Source organism: Athene cunicularia (assembly GCF_003259725.1).
Source record: "Athene cunicularia isolate RWA chromosome 3 unlocalized genomic scaffold, athCun1 chr3_part1, whole genome shotgun sequence".
NCBI lineage: Eukaryota > Metazoa > Chordata > Aves > Strigiformes > Strigidae > Athene > Athene cunicularia.
The window spans coordinates 50,467,126-50,487,613 of NW_020799097.1; the positions used below are offsets into that span (position 1 = coordinate 50,467,126).

The window sequence follows — 20,488 nt, forward strand, 5'->3', positions numbered from 1 at the left end:
GTAGCAACATCATTCTCAATGCGCTCATGTTTAGCTTCTTGTTCACGTTGCTCTTCAACTTTGCGTAGCTGAATACCTGAAGAACATCAAAACACAAGCATGTTACTCTCCTCCTTTATCATTACACGAAGTATTTAGCTCATAATTCACAAAATGCTTTGCAAGCAAAAATGAAAGCTGAGGTCACTGTCCTCCTCAGACAGAAGTTTTCTGTCAAGTTTCTGAAGAGAGAACTGTCAGACTAGATCATCAGTCCTATTATAATATCCTGCTTCTGATTTCCCATTAAAAATACACCCACATTTTTAGTACCACTGTAAGTGGTTAAGCCATTTTACTATTTGCATTTCCAGACACTTTCTATACCCTCTCTTCATGTTTTCAATTAAAAGTTAGAGCTATTTGGAGTATCCTAATAAGACAGGTCTTCCTGTAACCCAGTTTTAATCATGTAATGATCTGTTCCGGGATAAAGTACTACTTAAAGATCAAACACAAAGGAGAAATAACACATACCAACAGTATGAGAAAGTTAAAAATCCAGTAACTTAAGTTAAAAACATGACAGAGATCATATATTTTGGCTTTATACTCACAACACCACAGACCAACACAGTCTAAATATGACCTACATGTTGTACATAATACTCTCTGTAGTCAACTGACAGGCAACACAAGCACATGTCCCTAGGTGGAATTTTAGCTGTGGTAACAAGCCTTTGTTTGTTGTGCAAGACTTCATCAAAAGCTTTTTCGAGAATCACCAAAATTAGACCAGCAGGTTCTCCTTTATCAGTATTTTTGCTGACATTCTCTACTAATGTTGATGCACGAAACTGTTGCACTCAACTGTTCTTGATACTTCTTTAGATTCAATGATGTTATCAATTCATGTGCATATACATGCATTAAAAATATTCTGAATTAGTATTATAGCCTATCTACTGATCTTACAGTACTGTACAGACCCTGTACTGTGTTGTAGGTGTGGGGGAAAAACAGAAGAATGTAGTCCTCAAAACATCTGAGAAAGATTAACTATTGGGTGGGGGAGGTGGGACTGGGGGTGGAGGGGTGGAAGTCATTGCAGCTCTTAATGATGAAGTTGACAAAGCAGATGGAAGAGGTGGTGGCGGTGGTGGAGGAGGAGTCGGGCTCACAAACACTGGTGTTCTGCCTGTTGCTGGTGACTGAGGGCGATTTTCTACCAAGCCAGTAGTAGAACTGAAACATCCAATAACAGGACAAAGTTATTAGAGCTGGAGAGTGGAAAATATAGCAATAGATTCACTTATGCAACTTAAGAATATTGAACACTGGGCATTAAAGAGCATTGTGTACTGTGATGATTTCAAGGTATTCGTACCTCATATACAAGGAAAATTAATTCTCAGTATGGAGTATGCATCAGTCGTCTTTGCTCTAATTCAGCCATTAACCGAGTTTATGTTCTTAGACAAACCTGCATCTTTATCAAAGGTTTCCTATACGAGTATAATTCTCTCCTCCCATCCCTAAGTAAATCCAAAATAGTTTTCTGAAGTAAGGGAACTAGCGGTTGATTAGCTGCTTCAATTCACAGAACTTAAAACCAAACCAAAACAGTACAAGCACCGAGGATGAGTTACATTTGAAATACGTATTTAAGGTTTGATGACAAGATGAGTGAGGCTAGTATCCAAGGTCATCAATTCTATGTACAGAGTGGTATATTTATATGCTAGATACTCTTTATAGTGCAATGAATAGGTGAATTGAAGAAAACAAAAGGGAATAGTAAAATTGTTTTCCTGAAAGATCACTAGAGGATTTCTTTCAGCTGTTGTAATCTAAAGAGTTATGCATTTCTGTGTATAATCTCCTGAACAGTAAAAAGACATTCTTTTCAAGAGACTAATGATGTAACAACTGTGTTTGACTTGACTGTCCTCTATTCCAAGTTGTATGTACCTGACCATAAAGTAAGATCTTGGGTATAAAACAACAGGGGATTTCCAACCGGAGCCTCACTTTAGAAAATACTCTAAGTATGTACCCAGTTCTTGAAAGGCATAGAGAAATAGAAAATAAAAACACTTGGGGAAGAAAAAAAACCCCCAGCACTTGCAATTTAGCCAATGTGATGAATATATAGTTCTGACTGATGTCTTATTGCGATATATTCTTCCTTTCATGGAGGCTGAAACACAGCTCAGTTGTGCAAATTTCAGATTTCCAAAAAATCCAAAGCTAAATCCTGAGATTCCAACATCTTTCACAGAAACATCTTCCATATAGTTATCTGCCTTGCCATTTAACTCGGAAGGTGACATAGTCTCAATACTAATGGCAAAGTGAGGCCTGTCTCCACAACGGTCTCATAAACCCTACAGGGTTTAGATGCCGGCTTTTCTCTCCAACTCCTGCGTGGCCCTGCAGCTGCAGACGCCTCAGGGCCGTGGACTGACACAGCCCCTAGGATGGGTGCAGTGCCTGGGCTGCATGGAAGTAATACTAATGACTATTAGTGGGGTGGTGTAAAACCAAAACTCCCCAATAAATCTTTGTACCTAACACATGGAGGCACAGGTTTCACATCTCCTGCTCCATGCATTGGAGGTGGCGGTGGTGGTTCATGTGGCCTGACCAACACTCGCTCCTCAGCTCTGTTCAGAAGTTCAGACATCTGGCTATAGGGTAATGCAGAAAGCGAGTATGATCCATCCATATGGTCCACGTACGCTTGAGATCTGTAGGAAAACAGTAAAAAACGATCCAACGTAACCTTTAGCAAAAGCAAGTATTAGTGCCCTCAGCTACTGTTCTATACTTCAGTTTGACTTCTGAATTCAAGTTTCTTCTCTGCACCAATGCTGGCTTTTTAACATTTCATTCCACTTTCCATGCCGTTTCTTCTAGCAGCAGAAGGGTTTAATGATTTTGACAGGTATATCAGACAATTTCTACAGTATGTGTGTAATCTTAGTGTTTATTAGTCACATTATTTTGAGATGAGTAAACAGAGCAATACAATCAGAAATACACATATATCAGAGTGTATTAAGAAACAGACATTATACTCAATAATCATTCTGCTCCTCAATCCCTACAAACATGCAACCATATTCTTTCATAACATTCATGAACCATCCATCGATGTTAGAATGGTGGAACTTAACAACTGAATAATTTAGCTGAACTTCTGTCAGAGGATCTATATTCCAATAAATACAGAAAACTCACTATTTTAGAACTAATACTTTGTAGCTATACAATGGATACCAGGAAGATAATCTAAGTATCTATTATTAAGTAATAGCAGTAAACAAAGATGATTCAACTTACTTGTTAATGACATCTTTAGACACATCTCAAGGACCTGATTGGTTAGGAAGTTTTAATTAACTACTCAAAGACCAAATCTTTAGATCTGAACAACATGCTCTGCACATGTAGTGCTCCCAAACACTACAGCATTATTCATAATTGCATTAGTGGTACTGAGATAATCAAGTTTTACACCAGGGTCCTGGATGTAAAAGGAGTCCTGCAACAAGTGTGTCTAATGTGGAATCTGATGTACAACACAACAGAAGGACAGCAGGAAAGCAGATGTTTCTGCCAACAACTTGACACAGCAGTTTACAAAGATAAGATACTATAAAGTTGTTCCCAGAAAATGCTAATCACCATAACTTGAGTTGTACCTTACTGAGTGAAATGCACTGCGACCATTTTTACCTTCTGAATTGAGCTAAGTTTTCTACAAGCAGGTTTCTCCATTTTTCAGACAGTAAACACTATCTCCTAAAGTTGTCATAATTACCCACTGTCCCTATTAAGTTTGTTTGAAGGCCTTACAAAGCTAAACAAAATAGTCTTTTACGGTGCGCTTTGGCCAGCAAAGGATAGGGGAAAAATGTAACTGGTTTTTGGAGGACAATGAATATGTTTTTTTAATTTAATTAAAAAATTTAATTTAATTATAAAAAACCCAACCCTCAGAAAACATACCACTAAAACTCCTAATATTACTTGTCAGCCCTCTTTCCTATCAGATGTTTCCTGGATGGTAAAATGGACTTGGTTTTGCACAAACACCAGAAGTGTAAACACAGCAGGTGTTTACCATGTGAAATGCTCCTTTTAGCCACCAGCAAATACGTGCTGTGAAATGAGAATCCAATCGGTTGGATTTTGTAATAGACTATAACCAGAAATGTCAATCAAATCTTGTATTTGCTCAAGAATAAAGAGAAGCTCAGCTTTCTCATTTGAGTTCCAAGTGGACGTTTGTTCACATCACACCCACCATACAGTCTTGGCAGTGTCTGCTTAAGAAAAAAATCAAGAGACTAGAATAGGGATTTTTTAGGTCAAGACTGGAATGTAATAAAACACCTGGGTGCAAGCTTTCAGCAGTGACACTACACCTTTTTCAAGCTGCAGACAACAACACATCCTCAAGGATAAAATAAATTCCAAGGATACACACTGCTCTTAAAAATAGTAAGCTAATAACTACTCCTTTAAGGACACACTGACTTAAGTATTTCAAAACAGTTCTGATTGAACTAAATCAATGTTTTCCAGTGCATTTCAAGAATAGCTGTAGCATCTCATAATTTACCATTTCTCAAGTATGTTCACTATGTAGTATCAACATCTGTACTTAATAAAGGATAGAAAAAATGAAAAGAAACCTTGATTCAAAATGTGAAGCTGGGCCATTAGCAACTTCAATGTGCTTATGTAAGAGGTTAGCATCATCTTCTGCGAGCTCTGGACCTTGGGCTAACTTCTGCCATTCTCTCCGTCTGTCATGAGGTGCCCTTGGCACTTTTTCTGGTTCATGAGGGCGATCTAGATTTTTCTGCTGTAGGAGAGTTGTGCAAACAAAACTGACAACTAAGTATTTTTTAATTAGTTGCATATAAACATCAGCCACAAAAGAATGAGAAACCAACCCCAATTCAAGTGCAAGAAAAATTCACTTTCAGTCTAAATATGGCATATAAACCAAAAAGGCTTGTAAGAGGCAGAAACTTTAGTCTAGTGGATAATTAACTGAATAATACAGAGAAAAATAACCATGTAAGTAACTTTTTATTCTACATCTGAATTTAAATTATAAATCTGACACTTGTATTTACTGTCTTTATGTATGAAATATACAGAATAATGGTGAAACAAAAGTAGCCTTGCCTTTGCAAAAAAATTTAAGAAAGTATTAACAAAGTGCTCTGTTCCTACTAATTTCTTTCTAATTTACAGTAAACATACCCATTAGAACATCACACAAGCTTTTTTACCTGTAAGACTGTCAGAATTTCGTATTATAGAAAAGTGTTCCAGTGAAATTCTTTACTCTTGCTGTACTCTTTTTTTTTCTCCTTTTCGAGTCACTGCTACAAGACTTAGAAGTTCTGGCAAACCTGCTGTTAGTTATATTAAGACAGCATGAAAGCTCTAGGCCTTTCTATATTATTTTATTACTATTAAATATTTATTTGTTAAAGTTGATGGAATTGAATGAATGCAAGTAGTTTTAGTTGAAGGAAGATGCCTTTGTAAACTTTGGATTGTTATTAACTGCATAACCAGAAATAACCAGAAAAGTACCATATCTGCAGGTAAACTCTTTTCAGGAAAAACCAACCATAAGCTATATAAGGCTAATGTATATACCTTCTGCTTCCTCTTTTCTTTTCTTTTATCCTCAGTGTCCTGCAACATTTTTTCCTTCCACAGATCAAAGAAGTATGAAGGATTGGTATAAAACTTCAAACCCTCTTTTCCATCGTCCCTGAAATACAATGACAAAAGGGCACACTATTTATTTGACAATACATGAATCCAAACATTAATGCAAAGGAAAGGCATATTAAGGAATATCTAGTATCTCAGACCCTGAAATATTTTACTGAAGAACATCAGAAAGATGAACATTGACCTCCTGTGCCATCATTATTTACTGTCTTTCCTTGTATTCAAGGTCCTGAATTTAGAAAAGTAACTTTAACACAAGCTGTAGATAAAAGTGTATCACAAATCAGAGAACTCCTATTCCAGTGATTCAAATCTTGCTTTAAAATAAAGAGTGAATTTGTGTGGCTGCTTGTGCGCTACTACTGTTTCAAATTGACTTTGGAGCAGCAAACATTAATTTCCCATAAAGACCTTTCTTTCTACATACTTAACTGCTTATTTTCTTCACTTCACATCCAATAGTGTCACACAGTTTAATAAATGCAGATAATAAAAATGGCTTTTTCTTACCATTGTTACACTGGAGTAAAATTTGAGTAAAGAGGAGTGAAGTTTTAATGCTTATAATGTCTTCTGCTGCCTGGATTCCTCCAGCAGCTTCACAGTTTCTAGTGTGGCTCCTTAAATATTCAAGGGCTACTCAACACGAGCAAGGTGTCTGGATATAGCATCTCTGTTACATGAAATAAGCAAGAAATCGGGTTTGATTAATTTTATTTTACTAACCTGTAAGGGGTGAGAATGTTAAGTGGAGGAGGCTGTTCACAAATGTCATAAGTTTCTTGCAAAGGAATAGGCAGAGTTTTGCGGTCAAACAGCTGTTGATCTTGAATTGTAGAACTCCGGAAAGCTTTCCTCATTGTGATGTCCTGCAGTGACACTGAAAGGGGACATTGCCATTTAAAAACCCACCAAAGACAGTTTATCTGGATTAATACGGAATTGCTTAATACTGGTTAGAACAGATATATATTAAGCATTACTACTAGTATATGATGCATTACACAGCAAATAGAAATTCATCTAGCACTAATGCTACAGCAAGATATTGTCAGATTATGTGAAAAACACGCCTGTCATGTTCTAGCACATTAGCCTCCATTTAGCTTCACAGGAAATTTTTGCTCACCTGGAGATATCAGAACTCCAAAGTAGTTCAACAAATTGCTTACTGTAGCTATAAAATATCATTCTGGAGTTCAGAAGTACCTAATGACATTTACCAACTCCATTTCACAATCTTTCTGGTACTAAAAAATTACTCTCTATCTTGAGGTATAGATTTTACCCTTATACTATGAGCTAGCCAAACTTTGCATTCCTTGCATGTCGGTAGCAGTTCCACTGAAGGCCCACTGAGATGCCAAACCAGAGAATCACTTAAGCTTATGCTACTGATATCGGTGAGTTAATGGGAGGTGATAGTATGTTCCAACACACCAAACTAGTCAAATGCTGTTTTTTAATCAGACTGTTTAATCAAGATGAGACTTCTCTGTTTAGTTCAGGTGAGAGACCTTGAGATTTTAAGTACAGGGAATAATCAATTATCTTTACATTAAGATTCAAAAGAAAACAACACTAGGTGAACACAATAGATGAACCAGTGATTTGAAATATATTGACTTACTGCTGTTAAAGACTATATATCATTTTCTATTTCATAATCATTAGAAGTTAGAAAAAAAACCCATGGAAAAGTGACCACAACTGATGAAGCTTGCACTTTTTATTCTGAAAACAGTCCACCTGTTCAGTCTTGTATTTCTCTCCTTCCCTGATCTTCAGTTACTATATCTGTGAAGTCCAGTTGTGTCTCAAGATTAACTCTGCAGACAGTGTTAGACTAGGTAAAGAAACAGCATCCATTTTCATTGGTTTGGACTTGGTTTTTGTTTGTTTGTTTTTAAAATCACATTACTGAAACCAGTTTTAAAACATACTAGCAAAGATAAATAATCATGTTTATTTTACAAAATCAGGTTGATAGTAGTGCCCCTTTACTCAAGATGAGAGGACACCCCCCATATCACCAGGGCCTTCAGCGACAATTTTTTAAAAGACTTGCATCTGTTTTAAGCTGAAAGGTGCATTTTACTCTGGTTCCTGTAACACATAAAAGTGTACACATACATACACACACATACACAGAGTGGGATTTCTATTGTATGAACACAAAGAGGCAGAAGACAAGATTTCTTCCAGAGGGCTTGAAGTTCCTGGAACGTCCTATCTTCTTATCTAAGCCTATTGACAGCATCCTTTGTGAAGCTAAAGATGTGAGGCTAAAGATGGGATTTATTTGATTTTCAGTTTGGCTTTTGAGGTTTATTACAGATGGCAAGGCTGTGTGTTCCTGGAGAAGTTTCCTCCTTTTTACCCTTAGGTTCTGTTTCATTACAGTGCCTTTTATTCTTTTTAATACCTTTAATTAGCTGCTCGGAAGCCTTTTTAAGTGTGTGAAAGAAGTATTATAACATATAAATGTCAGCTAGAATTCTCAATTTCTGCAGATATTTTTGCACTCATAAATAACCATATATATTTTGTATCCGTCATGAAGTACGGGTTGTTATTTGCTGGCAGAAGTTCACAATTAGAAGAACTGATGTTTACCTCATCTGAAAACCTAGTCTTAGATCCTTTTATACTTCTGCTGTTTTTCCTTCAGGTTGTTGGTTTTACAAATCCCACCAAATGTACTTGTTCAGAGTTCCTTGGCAGTCCTGCAAGTCTTTAAACTCTCTGTCACTTATTGGAGACTATGCCAACAAAAATAAAAGTTAGTACTCTTCTCTTTGAGCCTGTGTACATTCTGAAGGCAATGAAGTAAATTAATTTATTCCAATAAATAAATACAGTTGTTTTAATATTAAAATGCTCACAGAGTATGTGACACCATATTACTGAGACATACACTGTTCTGTAAACTCTTTATTAGCATTCCTTAATCTCTTCAGTGAGCAAATACAGCCAGTCTAATTCATAAGCTCCATTTTCTTGTTTAAATCTCCACTTTTTGTAAACATGTACAAGGGGATAACACACCTGAGGACAATCAATCAACCCCCAACAACAAGTGTATAGATTACTTTCTCTCTAAAACTAAGCTACATCAGAAAAGTCTTCGTAGAAAACATACGCTGTGGGATTTTGAACAGCTAGCAGGATTTACTGCGCTGATACCCGATGACCTGTATTCACTGAAAAGCATGCCATTATTCAAAACAACTGACTACATTAAGACAACATTACTAAGAAAATTAAAGGACGTGGCACACAAAATACCAAGACTCATGACACTGATATAACTTACCTACAGACAGGGACCAGGTAAATCCCATGTTACAAGCACAGGGTCATCCTGGGCTGTGCACAGTTTGGCTTACAAAGCCATTTGTTTAGCTTGCCACCTGGCTAAGAAACAGAAGATATGTGTGGCTTGCCACCTCAGGGGGGGAGAATAGGTGAAAACCTGGCTGGTCATCCAGCCACTTAGCTTTGGCTGATTGACAAAGTGGCACAGCAAGAGGACAGGTCAAACAAATTGGATGTATGAAATCAGGTGTGAGAAGAGATGAGACACAAGGAGAAGGTGGAAACGCTGTGGGTATTTGATTTGATGCTGATAAATTTCAGCTTCCAGTTGCCTAATTCCTAACTAGCACCAGAACCTTCCTGTAGCCCAGGAGCATAAATTTCATATAGATACATTTTCCTGAAAGTCTGTCTGCTACACCACTTGTGTTTACTGCACTGAACAAAATATGGGGGTCTTAAATAATTTCCTTAAGTGTTGAGATGTTCACAATTTAAGTTAAACATTCATTCAACAAGCTGAACAAATGCCAGTTTATCTTTACTGTATCTGTTGTTTGGACTGTACAAAAAGACCTATTATATCAACGAGTCTAACTTTCTGTACACAACAATATTTGCCACATAATTAAAATTTATCTCTGTCAGAAAGCTAAGCTACCAACCTTTTGTACATTTGGTTTTGAAAGAGAGATGCCAGTCCATTTTTATTTGCAATCAACAACAAACTGGGGAAGAAAAGGTATTTAAGTTGCACTGTACTAAGATACACTAACTGTGTTTCTTTTGGGCTGAACTACAAATTACATAAGAACCTTTTACCTTCTGTTAAGCCTTTTAAACTGCAACACCCAATTTGTATTAAAAGTCAGGTATGAAGCACATCAGCTTACTGACAGAAAGTAGCTACTTCTACATTTCAAAGATATTAAATATTACAAAGGTATTAAATACCACCAGAAGAAAAAAAATCTCTGTAACTAGATCTTTAAATTCTTTTAAATTTACTCCAATGTACAATTTATGATGAGGTTCTAGGTCAAAAAATACTGTTCTCCTAAAGGTGGTAAATGAATATATATATTCCATTTAAAAGTTTGCTCGCTCTCAACACTTCCTGCAGAATTTCATCATGACAACATGGCCATGAACTCTTGAATGCCACAGCTATGACTCCTTGCAGAACTGAATGACTATGGAAAATTATAATCAAATCAATGAACTCTATTTCCCAGATTTCCATTTCTCTGTTCATAATCCTACCCAGCGATTTGAAAAGTGCAGGGAAGAAAGAAAGACAGTATTGAATGAATTAAAGGTAATTAATTGGGGGGGGTGTGTGTGTTTGAAAAACATCTTCAGATAAAGATTTGTGTGATTCAGTTCCTAAAGATGCTGCAATCTTGAGTCTGATTTCTACTTTATGTATTTTATTTTTTAAATGATTATCCACTTTAACAATGCCTAGAACTGCACACACGTTCTGCCATCAGAATGATTCTGACTGGTCACTGCAGGTTTAATAGTTGCTAAGCAGAGAGACTACTTCTGCAGAACAGAAACTACTCTCCTTTGGGCTTGTCCCCAACATAAGAAATTCAAGTTTTCTGAAATATTTTTCAATATCAATAACAGCTCAAGCACCATTTGGATAGAGAACGTACGTAGCTTAACTGCTACAGGTAAAGAAAGAGAAGATGTAAATGTTAGAGCGATCATTTTAAGTGGACTCAGAAGCTGCCTTAAATGCAGGGTGTAGAACTAGGGAGCCCCAAGCAGCCCGTTAGGGAAGATGTAAGTCACCCAGCTGCATCAAGAAGTGAATCTGCTGGTGAGTCTCAACAAAACCACCACGTTATTTAGCAAATGACATTTTGTCCAGATCCCTCTTTTTATATACAAATTATGCACTATCATGGCTTTACCACTGAACTATTAAGCCTTGGACACACTAATTTAAAACTAATTTACTTACTAAATAACCTATAAACTGAATCAAGGGCAAAGAAATTTGGAGAAAAGCACAGAGAGCAGTTGGAGCTCAGCCCATCCACACAGCTCTTTGAGAGAGAAATCCAACTTTCATTAAGTGGAGATGAGCCAGGAAAAGCGACCTGCTCTAAAATTCAATTTAACAGTCTTTTTCTTTATTTGACTTTGGGTGTAAAAATGATTATGTATGAATTGACAACAGTGTTATTCTCCACATTAGCATATTACATGTGGAGGTTATGACCCAATTTTCATGTGCTCCCTGTTCTTAACTTTGATTACGTTTATATTCAAGTCACCAAATGCCTCTTCAGAGGCTAGAGATGATAAGTGAGCTGCTCCTTAAAATGGGATTTACTACCCGTTCATTCCAAGTCTCACAATGGGCTGAGTATCCTGATTTGAAAGTTGACTGAGTCTCCCATTTAATTTTCAGAAAGTATACAGACCACAATTAGCTGTCAAGCTTTTTAGGTTTCTCCCCACCAGATGCCACCTCTTTTTGCCTATAGCAAAACGTCAAATCTCTCTTTAGCATTAATCCAGCAAAACTTCTGAACTGCTATCCTTTTTATGACAGTATTTCTGCAATGCTTAGGAAAAAAAAAAAACAAGCACAGGAATTCAAAGCCAGAAATCTACTGAAGTACAACTCACAACACTGTTTGGTTCCTTTCCTGAAGTATGCCAGGCTGCTCACCCACAGCACTTCTGCATTGTTTTTTAAGTTGCCTGCAACAGTTGTAACTGATATACTGTAAAAATAAAGAATTTGATACACTGCCTTTGAGACTAAAATCCTCTCCAGCTTCAGATTTAAATAAAATTAGGTAGTTCATATTAAAGAACCACTAAAATAATAACAAAATATGCAGATAAACTCTTAGTTTCTGAATTCTCCTTCTGCCCTACCATTTATTTCTAAGTGATATAGATCTATTTTCTAATACTTCACTGCACTGTACATCAGAGTAGTACTGTGCATCAGCATTTCAAAAAAGAACAACATAAAAGCTAAAATGAATACTTTTAAAAACTGTCAGATTTCTACAGATATGAAATTATTTACTTGTAGTACTTCAAGTTTAGTGGCACAAATTCACAAAAACATGGTAAAGTAACAAAAATCTATTATGATAGTCATAAAATATGCGTATATATGGAGAGAGTAATGTTATTTATAAAGTAAATACTGAAATTAAAAATAGTGGCGAAGAAACTATACTCTTAGGGTTTATTTTCTTATCTGTGAGGATCTTATATTGCAAGGCTACTCAAACCATCAACCTTAGTTCACCTTCACAGCAAGAAAGTGTTTTCCCAGTCCTAAAAAGACCTCAGATATGGTTAAGTCTTGAACACATGTAGGCTAGTTTCGCATACAATTAAAATAAAGTTCAGTTTACTAAAGGAAAGCAGATTTCTTGTAGTCTGTATGCAAGTTTAGTATCCCTTCTTAGAGGAAAAAACCCACAAGTATGTAAAAAAAAATAATTATTACAATATGAAATTAATAATTCCGAGAGATCAATAATTTGAAAACTGTAATAATTCAAACCAAACCAAAGTTCATAGAGGTTCTTCTGTGACAGAAAGATTGTGCACCAGGAGTTAGTTCCTTCAGGATACAATCCTAACCTTCGTTTCACTTGGTTTTATTCTTTCACAGGGATATTGTAATAATTGCAAATAAGACAACATACAGACTGTTCAGAAAATTCAGAGCTTTTCATTACTTTGACTCTACCTGAAACATCTTGTCAAGTATCTGCACCTTATTCAATTAATCTGACTTGGGGTGGTTTTGTTCATGCTGCTTAGCTTTCAATGAATCTTAACTTCTTCCTCTTGTGTAATAGCATGGGCCCAAAGGAACACATTAAACCTCCCATTACTGCCTGCTGGCAAAGAACTAGCAAATGAGACACATTTTACAAGTATAGCCTGTTTTACACATGCTGTTAGCTGTGCAGAAGTATGGAAATTTGCTTAATTCTTGCATAGAGGGTTAAGAAAGGGAAATCCAAATGTTTTCCCCACACCTTCATGTATTAACATCCTCCAGCTATTTAGTCCTGATCTGGAAGAACAAAACTATTTCTGATTAATTTCTAAATTTCAATCCCAAACGGGATGCTGAGGGCGAAACAGTTTTCTGGTCGCAAATTGTAAAGGAAATACAACATCCAGTTTCCTCTCATCTCCTTTGTCCTCATCTGGTGACTCATTCTGGGCAGACATTTGTGAATAAGAAACACTGGGTATGGCTCAAGGACTGGATATTCTTAGGTTAAAAAAAAATAGTCATTTAATAGTTCCTGACATTGAGGACTGCATGTGTTCCTCTAAAGTACTAGCAGTCACCACTATTCTACGGTATGAGAGACAAATCCAGGGTATTAGATTCAAGTCACACCTAGCTGCTTTGGACTCAATTAAGTAGACCTCTTTTCAGCCCTGTTTCCTTTAATTGCAGTGTCTGTCCCTTTCTTTAGCTATACAGTATAGCAAATGCTGCAGCATACACAGTACTGTGAAAAGTTATTGATCTGGTGCATTTGGGACTACATATTATTTAAAAACATTTCTTGCAATTCTCTAGCATCAAATAGTTATCAATATTTAGTACTGAAACCTACAGTCAAACTTGTCAAAGGCCATTTACACAGGGAAGTATAATCTTCCATCTTGCTATCCTGTAACATCCTTAGATGTTTTAACTCAATTACTTAAAATGGTCTCTCCATTTTCCTGAAATGTGAATGTTTGCCATACTAGGTATGCCACATCAACATATAACCCACTCTGATTTAAACCAAAAACTAGGCTGTCAAGGGTGAAAGCAGAAATGACATTAACACTTTGGGGTATTACAGCTCTTACATGATTATAATTGCTGACAATTTATTACTGTACCAGAAAGGAGTTTTGTCATTATCCAATCACAATAAACACAGAATTTTATTGAAAAAATGAGGTGTATGTGTATGATTTATGCTCAGTTGTCAAGAGACTTGGAAAATCCTGTTAACGTAAGAATTCCCCTAGGCAAGTCACGATTTCATGGAAAATCTGCTAGCTGTGAACAGCTGTCTTTCGAAACCTGCTCTAAAATTAATGTCACACAAAAATACAGAATCAAAAATTCCTTAGTGTAATTTTGCTATAAGTGAAATTTCAACATCAGTAGCTAAAGGCAGCCTGAAGACCATGCTCCTGGTTTGACACTTCATTTTTCCTGAATGACACACAACTATTATACCTAGTCATTCAAAATGGAATCAGCTTTCTATACCTTAAAATTCCATCCCACAAACAATCTGAAGTTATTTTTCATGATAGGATGTTGCTCTACTTTCTAGGTCTTAGCCATATAGTCTAGAACACGCTAAACCTGTCTGCGGTTACAAGCCCTTTCATAGCTTCACCTGTAACCAAGAGGTATCCAGGAAGGTGAAAAAGCTTCATGGCATTTAGATATTAGGTGGTCAATGTGCCTGTAGTCATCACAAAGCCTATGAGTCGTTTAAATCCCATACAAATTCTATCTTATAGGCATGAGCCATACTCTATTGACTTTTGTAAGTACTTTTTTTCTCTGATAACCAATATTTATAGTACTTAAAGCTATTTTGAAATAATCCAAGGGGATATATAGCATCAAATAAATGGAGCTATACAACTACAACTTCGAACAAATGGCTACATCCCATGGGAATTAGTAGGAAGGTTAAAATAAAGAGTAAAGACTTATCTCCAAGTATTCACATAATATTACATAATATTATTAACACTAATACATAACATACTGAAGTGACACATAATCCTGCAGCAGTTTTAACATACTATCATTGGTAACAGTACTGTTTAGTAACCATAAAAATGCTGAGCTCAGAAAACTGTTTAAGACTACAAAAGAAACCTGTAACAGAAGTAGAAATGGTCTTCTTTTTCATGATGCTTTGCTCTGTGTTCTTATAAATATATTTTAACCTATTATTATTTCTATTTCACTTATCAGTGGTGTCTGGGCGACAAAATAAGAAATCTTCAACGCAGGAGTTAACTTACATTCCTCTTCCTTTGGATCAAGTTGTGTAACACTGACAGATAGGCGATCTACACGTTCTTGTAAGGAGTTGACTCTGAATGAGAAACTGTGTGCTTCATTGAAAAGTTCACCAAATATATCTTCAGCATATTTACCTGAAAGACAAAAAAGTAGTAACTCAAGCATACCACAAGACAGTCACATAAGTTTGCCTTGAAAAAGATTCATAACTATTATAAGTAAACCTAAGATGGAATATCACTTGCACAACCTGTACTTACTGAGTCCATTAAGAATTCCTCAGGAAAGTAAATAAAAGTTTAATATTTAATTTGCAATTTATCAGAAAATAAATTATTGAATACATTACAGGACAGATATTCAGCTGGTATAAACTGATTTAACTAAGCTGATATGCAAGGAACTACACTGATTAGTTTCTTGGATATGTATAAAAGGATGATTTCTAGCATTCGAAGCTGCTCCTGGTATGAGCAGTAACTAATCTTTCCAAGCAAAATTTATCTCAGCATTTCTCAAAATGAAACACGCCTTCCACTCCTACTGTATGGAGGATCTTTCAAAAACAGAAGATCTGATACTAACATCTAGGTTAATTAGAACCAGCCTATTCAAAAATACACACTAAAATAATAAATCTGACCCCAAAGGATCAAAATTCTAGTAACTGACCAATTTATACTGAAGTAAAAGAAGAATCTCCTTTGTTCACTTCAATGGACATCACACATCTAGTGCAAAAGAGCAGGAGATTCAAGTATCATGAGAAAAGGATTGGTAATAAGTTTCTCTTCTACAGAGTATTACATATAGTGCTCCTAATGCTCCCTGGATTCAACTTGAGTAGTCTGCCAATGCCACTGAAAAAAGCCACCAGACTACCTAGCAAAATTTGTAGCCACATTTCTGAAACACCACATGATAGCTTTTAAAACTTTCTACCATACGCTGCATATGTTATTTGTGTACTGTTTGTGCACTTACGTTGGGTTTGGAAGTATAAATCACACAAATTTCTAAGTATCTGCTTTGTGCACAAATTCTGACAGGTATAGTAGGAAAGGATAGTCATAAAAATTTTGTGTTTGGTGAAAAATACATATGAAGTATACATAAAATGAGGACATTTTAAAATAAACACGTCAAAAGGACAAAAATTAAATCCCTACAGGTACTGTGGAAACTACTTAAAGATACTATGTAGTGAGCACAAGGCCAGTGCATACCTTTTATTAAGACTGAGGTAATAACAATAGAAAACCAGCATGACTATAAACAACAGAATATAAAAGGGGATATCAGAAGAAATGTACAGATGAAGAAAATAGAAAGGATCATAATTTCTGGCACATTAAACACAAAATCCAAATACTAGCCTGAGGAACAACTCGCAAACTAATAATAAATACTCCTTCAAAGACGTGAGGAGCAAGAAAGCCTGCCAGAAAATCTGTAGAGCCAACTGGGAATGAAGATATAAAGGAGTACTGAGAGAAGACAAGACCCCTGCAGACAAGCTAATTTAACACTTTCCACTGGTGTTCATTGAAAGCAACTGGAAAGACCCTCATGCCAGAACTCTCTGTGAGGGGGCTCAAAGAAACTGAAGGGACTATGTAAAAATTACAAAATTAAATCAACAAAATGACCAGTAAAATATTAGTAACAATTTGTAAATCTCCCTAAACCACACTAAAAGGTGGCGAGTACTACAATAAGGTTGTAAACAATTTTTCATGGAACATCTTGAGAGCTACAGGCCTGTAAGCCTCACATCCAGACAAATTAGTACAGATCATGATGAAGAACACAATTAGCGGACACCTAGATGACTTGTTAGAGAAGAGACAACACAGGTCTTGTGAAGTCTCTGAAGAATTTATAAGCACTTGGATGGAGAGTTATGATTTAATTAGATTTCTAAGAGTTCTGAAAGTCCTTAGTCAAAGCTCTTTAGGAAAACTTAACAGACAGGCCATAAACCAAACAACACAGCACTGATAAATAATTCCTCAAAAAGGTATAAAACAGAGGATAAGAGTAAATCACCCATCTTCACAGTTGAGAAAGGTGAGTTTTCACAGGTTTCTGTATTGGCACCTATGCTATTCAAGATATCTGTAAATGACCTGAAAAAACATGAGATTAAAGTCCGCCAATGATACTAAGTCATGGAAAAGAAACACACTGAGCATTAGTAAATACACAGAAACCCCAGCTGGCTGAGGAGGCTTCCATGCTGGAAAGAGTTGGAGGCTGGGAGATTAGCAGGAGGATCATACATGCTTGCCCTGCTCTCGTTCTTGGAGCATCTGCTATCAGCCACAGTGAGCAGCAGATCAAAGGTGCAGCCGTTTTTAGAACCTTTGTCTTTAAGTACCAGTTGACAGTAAAATGGAGATGGAAAGTTAGTAACGTCTACTTAGCTGGCAACTCACTTAACATAAGACTTTCTAATATATGTCTTGAAACTGTGAGAAGTTTATGTTCTTTAACCTGTATCTGAAGCAAGAGAAATTACTTAAAAATACAATCCACTAAGAGAAAGATTACTACATTTTTAATATATATTTACTACAAATTTAATGTATTTCAGATATATTACTAATTTTAATTAGACAACTCATATAATATTGACATGTAAATTAAAGTTGAGTGTAAAATGTCATGTATAGAATAAAAAGTAAATTGCAGGGTTCTAAAATCCAGTAACTTCCCTTTTATATGTGTATTTTAAGGCTACAGTTTATTTTATCTATCTCACTTCATCAGGCTTACAATTCATTGACCTCATTAATGGGCTCCAATTGCAAATGATCTGTCTCAAAAATCTTTTCATTACGTTGCATACGGCCACAAACATATCGCAAGGAATAATTTGCCTATGCTTATGAACACTAATCCTCAAATGGAAAATACATTAAAAACAACCTGTCATGTTTGAAGTGGTATGACAACCATAATGTCTCTACCTACATGCCTGTTGGCAGTCTCTTTATTTAGCCTGAAGTATATTTAACTAAATGCTTTTTCAAGCAAAGCAAAATGTTTGCTTTTAGTGAAATGTAAACTTCCATTCAAAAGAATACTACACATGAATGTACAGTATAACAATCCAGTATTTATGTTGCCAACTCTGTGTGTATTCTAGATGAATATGTCTTTGATTTTCAATAATTACAAAAGATATGAATACAGGTGATAATACTTGAACAAACTGTCACAAATAAGTAAAAAAAAAAAAAAGAGAAAAACATACATTAGTAAACAAAGCAGATCCCATTCCGTTTAATTTATGGGTAATATGTTAGAAGAGTAAGGGATCAAAATGAATCCCATTATATAGAATGAATATTCCAAAGTATTATTATTAACACTTCAGAAGAGTCCCATCATTATGGGATTGCTTGATGAAAAACCCTACTTGTTCCATGCAATCCAATAAAGAGAATGACATCTGACGATGACAATTAAAACAGTAATGCTATGGATCTTGGTCACAGCTGGATATATAATACTGGATTAGAAAGACCAGTGATCTCATTTGCCTATTAAATTAAATGAATATATATATATATATATATATATATATATATATATACTTCTGCAAATAAATTATTTTAACATCTGTGAAAAGCTTACTTTACTGTATTTGAAAAAGTTGCTTAATTGACCAGAAGTATACAAAAAATTTGTCATTTTCAAAAGGCAAGTCATATCCCCTCCAATATTACAGCTGTTCTGCTCAGTCTATCATACTGGCAATTATTTTTATTAACAGACCACAAGCTTTTTTCATTTAAATAAGATTATTTATTTTTAATTAAGGAATGCATCATTCATCTTATTCTTCTTCTCACAACTTTTTTCTTGTCTCAAAGGGCTCTACTCACAATTAACCCTTCAGTAAGAAAGAGATACAGGAATGCAGCTCCCTCTGGTGTCAGTCAGTATCCTTTGTTGTGACAGCCAAATAAAATGTCTTGGAAGCCATGTGTTCTTCCCAAGAACGTGCGTATGTTTTGTTAGCCTTTTTTTAACAGTTATTTTCCTGACATTTGAAACAGACCTATGAGCTGAAAACAGAACACTAGCTAGCAGCTACTAGCTAAAACCAGAATAAAAATAGTATCGCTCACTGCCTTCCTCGTATTTTTAAAACAACCAAAACATGTATCATTCACTCCTGTTCATTACCATGACAGTAAGTGTAGAATGGCTTTTAAAATCTGAAAAGAAGACTGATCAGTTTTACTGTTCTCCTCTTTCACCATTTGTTTCCCTTAACTTGTTTTACCGCCTAATTTTCCCTTCATAATTTCTTAAATGTTTGTCCAGCATTGGCTTCTGTGCACACATGAATAATTTCTAACTATCCAGTACACTAATATGAAAGGATACTGAGGTAAATGCAATGTTTTCGTCTTGTTCTGGGAGACTGGGTATGTATCAGACCAACTGAAGTCAACTACAATCACCACATAAGGTTCTAAACCTTATTTCAGGCTAATTAAAGTGTGAGAAATTGATGTCTTGTCAGTTGTATATATTGTGTTGCACGAATTTCCAGAACAACACTAACATGCTGCAAGATCAGGGCATAAATTAACAGTCCCCTCGAAACACTAGTCCTTAAATTCACCTGAACTACGGCATTCTCTATGCTGTATCTGTTAGCAAACCCTAAGGAAAGGGGCATTTAAATTAATCATTTTACAACACTAGATCAGTTACCATCAGATTTAGTTACAGGCTCTCAGACAAGGAGCGGGACATGAGTCCTGAAGCAGGACTTGTGGAAGAAGCCACTTCTTTACTGTCCTTTTGCATTTTTAAAGAAAAACAGTTCCAAATCCTTCAACTGCATCTAAACCTGAAACAGCAACCTGCAGATCAGTTGTGGCATCAGCAGCCTCTAGGAACCATGGTCTAAATTTTAAGTAGCTATCTGAATAAATACATTGAGCACCTAAAGTGCTCAATGTCATAAAACAGCATCATTTTTGGAAATTCATGAGGATGACTGGTAAATCTCAGCCCAGTGCAAGATGCGTCAAGCAGAACAATCAAAATGAGACAATTGTTCAATGCTGCTGGAAGTATTAATTAATTTAGCCTTAACTAATCAGTCAAACTTCTGGAGCTCAGCAGGTGTGTGTGTGGTGTGTTAACATGTACACAAACAAAATCTAATCCAACGTGTTTACCACTGGAATGAAATTAAATTACAAAAGCATTTAATATAATAAATGTCATTAAATTATCAAATGCTATTTATAATGAGGTGTTATATAAATTACATTTAATGTTATTAAATGTTATTTTAATATTAAAATAGTAAATATGTTAATATATTGA

The 20,488-nt window shown here is 35.7% G+C and overlaps 1 protein-coding gene across 1 annotated transcript in view; it reads right to left on the reverse strand.

Moving 5' to 3' along the window:
- The window catches only part of WASF1 (WAS protein family member 1), a 46,490-nt gene that overhangs the window by 3,103 nt on the left and 22,899 nt on the right, over positions 1-20,488 (reverse strand). The window contains exons 3-8 of the mRNA XM_026846114.1: positions 15,130-15,264; positions 6,475-6,628; positions 5,668-5,785; positions 4,683-4,855; positions 2,550-2,729; positions 1,046-1,224 (exon numbers count right to left, since the gene is read on the reverse strand). Of these exons, the coding sequence (XP_026701915.1) occupies positions 1,046-1,224; positions 2,550-2,729; positions 4,683-4,855; positions 5,668-5,785; positions 6,475-6,628; positions 15,130-15,264 (939 nt within the window). The remainder of the gene's footprint in view (positions 1-1,045; positions 1,225-2,549; positions 2,730-4,682; positions 4,856-5,667; positions 5,786-6,474; positions 6,629-15,129; positions 15,265-20,488) is intronic.